The sequence below is a fragment of the Penaeus chinensis genome, chromosome 16 (genome assembly GCF_019202785.1).
Source record: "Penaeus chinensis breed Huanghai No. 1 chromosome 16, ASM1920278v2, whole genome shotgun sequence".
In the NCBI taxonomy this organism is placed as follows: domain Eukaryota; kingdom Metazoa; phylum Arthropoda; class Malacostraca; order Decapoda; family Penaeidae; genus Penaeus; species Penaeus chinensis.
In genome coordinates, this window is record NC_061834.1 from 23,293,351 (window position 1) to 23,298,350 (window position 5,000).

Genomic DNA, 5,000 nt, shown 5'->3' on the forward strand with positions numbered 1-5,000 from the left:
CAAGAATTTCTTGTCACTTGCATTGATTTAACCATCTTGCAAGGTCAGTGGATGATGCTTGCACTGACGAAGAGGAAGAAGGAAATGGATGCTAAAGAACAAAATGATAACGGTGAAATGAAATAGATGATAGAGAAGAAAGACGATGATTGTAATATCAGTATCACAGTATTATCATTAAGCGACCGTTTCTCTGTACCACACACACGTTAATTGCAAAGAATAAAATGTCTCATTTAAATGTTTATCTAATATGAAAATCAATTAGTTATGACCACTTTCTCTCTCTCTCTCTCTCTCTCTCTCTCTCTCTCTCTCTCTCTCTCTCTCTCTCTCTCTCTCTCTCTCTCTCTCTCTCTCTCTCTCTCTCTCTCTCTTTCTCACCCTAACGGAAACCGCCTCGCCAGTGAGGGACAAAAAGGCTCCCAGGTACACCAAAGGCCTATGAGAGGGGACGGTGCACCCACCCTTGGTTCATCTGATCTTGGACCAGGGAGAACTTTCCTACGGTGTTTGGTGTGCGTGGTGTCTCGTAATGCTGGGAGACAGGAGTCCTGGAGGTTGAGCGATGCTGCACACATCTCCTTGGTCCTCTCTTCTGGTTACACGGGTGGCTTGATCAAGGCCCGGTCGGCTGGTCAAATACGGCTAGGGTCAAGCAGGCACCGCTCAGTCGGCATCGCATTGGTCCCTGCGACTGCCATCAGCACTGGGTGGTGACTGCGTATATTTCCTCACTACCCCTGTGGCTGTTCGGTTTATTTGAGCCCAACTTATAGTTTCCCTCATTGGACTCGACGATGGGTTGGGGCGAGGAAATGAAGAATTCTAATTAGTATGTTTTCTACAAATTTACAAAGAACTAGCTGTCTCCCTGACGACCTACGCTATTACCCGGCCAAACCCTTTCAAACATCACCTTCTGTCACTCTGGAACCTTTCTAGGTTCCAAAGGCAAGAATGGGAATCGGAATGCTGCCTGGGCTCCTAGACCAGGTAAGAAGGAGCAAATTCCTCCTTAATCTGTCTAGGAAATCTTACCTGGTAAATATGAAAGTAGCTCATATAAGAAATGCCTTGTGGTGAAGACACAGCGTGTCTATCGTGGGTCTTTACATTTTTTAAGTGTATTGCAAGATAGTTGAGGTGCGTCAACATGATCCGAGGATCAATACAAGGGAATTGTCTTTTCCGAAATCTGAAAATGTATTCTGAGGAGAAACTGTTAGAGGAACTAAAGAACTTTAAGGTATTGGCAGTAAAGCATTTCAAGAAAAGAGATGATGGCGTGGAACAATCAACACTAGCTCTTCTTCTAACTTTTGAAATGTTAGTCCTTCCAGTATTGGTCAAGTTGGCATGGTACCACCTTGAGGTAAAGCCATAAGTGCCCAACCCTATGCAATGCTTCCACTGCCAAGGTTATAGGCCAACTCATGCCATCTGCAAGGGTGTTTGTAAAGTGTGGTACAACAGGTCATCAAGGAAGTGATAACTGTCCAGGTCCAATATGCTGTTATGCAACAAAGTCCATGAAGCTTTTTCAAAGTAATGTTTAAGGTACAAATATGAAAAAGAATTATTGGTAATTAGGAAGAAGGGGAAAAGTAGTTTCCAGAGGCAAAGCATCGCGCCCGTGTGCTTTTTGCACAGCCAGGCAAGTTCTGTGCCTCATTTCTAGCCAGACATCCTTCCCATCATTCCTTACCCTCCAGTACCTCATGCACTACTCAATTTGCCATTACAGTTCGAACTCAGTCCTCAAAGGAAACTTCAGATCTAGAAACTGCCTCTGGTGAGTTGTACAACCAGATCCAGAGTATGGAAAGGTTTACCGAGGAAACTCTTCCTCCCAAAGTAAGGTCTTTGGAGCCTTCAGGCAAGGCTCCAGAGCCTCAACGGTGACAGCTCCTGCTGCCACCACATCCACCAGGGCCTCCACTGCTATACAGAACGCCCCTGAACCAAAGGCTCATGTCCACCCTTTGCCCAGGCAAATGAATCCTGAGCCTGTCTAAAGAAAGTCTGTGGAAAATACCAGAGAATCACAGACCCAGTTTCACAGATAAAAACATCCCTCCAAAAGGCACTTTCAAGATGCCAGTAAGGGAAAGCCTAAAGGTGTGGGGTGGGTCTTAACCACAGGTGCTGTCAAACACCTTACGAAGAAGTAGCTTGTCAACCTGAAGAAATTAATACCTTGATCCTATGGAGCTGTCAGGGAATTCATGCAAAATGGGAGAATCTGCAACACCAAATAGCTTCATGCAACCAAGTTTGTGTATGGCTACAAGAGATTATGACCAAGGGAAATTTGTCCGATTTTCCTAAGAGGATTCCAAGTTCAAGCCCATTATGGGGTCCTTTGATAATGGACCTCGTGGAGGAGTAGCAGTGATGGTGCGTCAGGATATTCCCTTTCAGACCATCCACCTGCAGACGACACTGCAGGTGAAGGCCGTGAGAATAGGCTTAACATGACCTTACACTGTTGCATCCATCTACCTTCCTCCACATAATCTCAACATAGATGATTTAGAAGATCTACTTGGGCAGTTGCCTCACCCATTTCTAGTCTTAGAGATTTCAATGACTGGCATCACCTCGGGGGGGGGGGGGGGGGGGCTTTATTGAACCCTCGAGGAAGGGCCTTGAAGTCGTTATTCTTAAGAGTAGATGCAGTCTTTTTTAGATCAACTGCAGTAATGCAGGGATCTGTGAATGATTTCCTCTGTGTTCAAGATGCTTCACATCACAAATTTACCTTGCAGCAAGGCCAGGCTAAAGGAGGCTAGACGGACGTCGTGAAGACATTGTCTGCTCGATTAACTCCAAGGCAGAGATCTCTGGAGCATCTTACACCGCCTGACTCTCCATCCTTTGGACTGAATAGGAATGGCGTTCAGTGTTGTTCTTCAGTTTGACTGCAACAGAACTTCCATACAGCTTGCCATTTTTACGCAGGACGATGAATTCTGCTTTGCATCTTAGCTGTAAGACTGCCTCAGAAAGTGACGATATTCCATACCAAATGGTATCTCACTTATTGGAGAGCTCCCAAAAGTTCCTGCTGGGCCTTTTCAATGGGATCTTTAGGGAGGGCACGTGCCATCCACATGGAAAGATGCTATAATCATTTATATCCCGAAACCTGGCAAGGATACTTCCACACCAGATAATTACAGTTTTTCTCACCAGCTGTATATGCAACTTCATGGAGAAATTGGTAAACTTCAGGTTGACATGGCTGCTAGAAAAGGAAAACGTGCTGACCCCAAATCAATATGAGTTTAGAAAATAGAGATTGACCACAGATGCCCTTGTGAGGATGGAGAATTCCTTCGCTCAGCGACGTCACATGTTAGCAGTCTTCTTTGACCTCGAAAGTGCTCACACTACTACTTGGCAAGATGGCATGCTCATGAAGCTGCATGGCACTGGTTTAAGAGGAGCATGACTTGCCTTCATACAAAGTTTCCTCACTGATAGGAAGTTTAGAATACGGGTGGGAAGCAACTTCTCTAACATGGAATATCAGTTGGAAGGAGATGGATTTTTAAACGTTTTGAATATTTCAATATTTTAATCCCACAAGGTATCCGCCGCTAAGAACCTGAGCTGTTGACGCGACTGATAATATTAAATACTCTCTCTCTCTCTCTCTCTCTCTCTCTCTCTCTCTCTCTCTCTCTCTCTCTCTCTCTCTCTCTCTCTCTCTCTCTCTCTCTCTCTCTCTCTATTTTCTCTTATTACAATGCTCCTCCTCTTGACTCACCTTTATTTAATTTTCCGAGGGTGAATTGTGTCTGGCATTCAATGTAGGTCAAATATTTGTTGAACACGACTGGGAATTGTATACGACGATATTTCTTCGTACTTTACTTTCTTCTTTAATATATTTGGATATCTGTGCGAGTGATTCCTTCTTCAAGTCTCCTACCTCCCTTCCTTTTTAACCGTATCCGTGTTTTTTCCTTTTTTTATAATGACGTCATCAAGCGCACGCGCCTCTCTCTGGGAGCATGACGTCACGGGTATGCGGAAGTCCAATGAAGAGATCGTGATAACAACTTCGTGATAAGAGCCGGCCACTTCATGATAAGCGTGCATCTCAGGGGGGAGGAGGGAGGGGGGAAGGGGGACGTGTGAAATAGGGGATAAGTTATGGATATTATATATAATTTGATAGATGAAATATGGATGGAATTATTACACGATATTTGAAATGCTCTTAAAATTATATGATACACAAAATGTGAATTCTATGGATGGATATCGAGATGATATATGGATTATGGATAATACAGATGGGTATGATGATATGATATATATATAATATGTATGGATGAAATAGGAAATAGAAAAGGGACAGAGGATGAATAACAAAGACTGAGATAGATAGGAACTAGGAGGAATGGAAATGGATAGGGAAGAAGATAGAAAGAGAACTAAGGAGCAAGCGGTGATGGATAAAGCAGGAAGGAGGAAGAGAAGAGAAAAAAAATGATGGAGGTGTAAAAAAAATTAGAATAGTGGGAGTAAATAGAGAAATATAGGATTAGGTGGGGAAATGAGGATAGGGAAGGAATGTAGAAAATTAGGCTGATGATAAAGAGGCGAATTGCAAGAGAGGAATTAGAGTGAGGAAAGAGGAGAAAGAAGGGCAAGAGTTAAAGGATTAAAGTGGAAAACCGAGGAGAAATGTAATAGATTAGCTATAGAAAAAAGAGAGAACATTTAAGGGAGAACGAATGAACAAGACAGAAAGCAAAAGACATAGAAAGATGATGGTAATGAAAGAGGGAAAAGCGAGAGGGAGCGGGAAGGGAAGAGGAGAACGGGGAGTGGGAAGGTAAGGGAGGAAAAGTGGATACGAGTAGTAGGGGAGAGCGAGAGGGAGTGGGAAGGGAGGGGGAGGAGAAGGGGAGAGAAAGAAGGGGAGATAAGGGAATAGGAGGGGAAGGGGAGGGGAGGGGGAAAAGAAGGAGTGAAAAAGAAAA

At 43.8% G+C, this 5,000-nt stretch overlaps 1 protein-coding gene across 1 annotated transcript in view; it reads left to right on the forward strand.

Moving 5' to 3' along the window:
- The first annotated feature begins 4,022 nt into the window (after positions 1 to 4,022).
- The window catches only part of LOC125033268 (organic solute transporter subunit alpha-like), a 31,542-nt gene continuing 30,564 nt past the window's right edge, over positions 4,023 to 5,000 (forward strand). The window contains exon 1 of the mRNA XM_047624650.1: positions 4,023 to 4,034. Within this exon, the coding sequence (XP_047480606.1) occupies positions 4,023 to 4,034 (12 nt within the window). The remainder of the gene's footprint in view (positions 4,035 to 5,000) is intronic.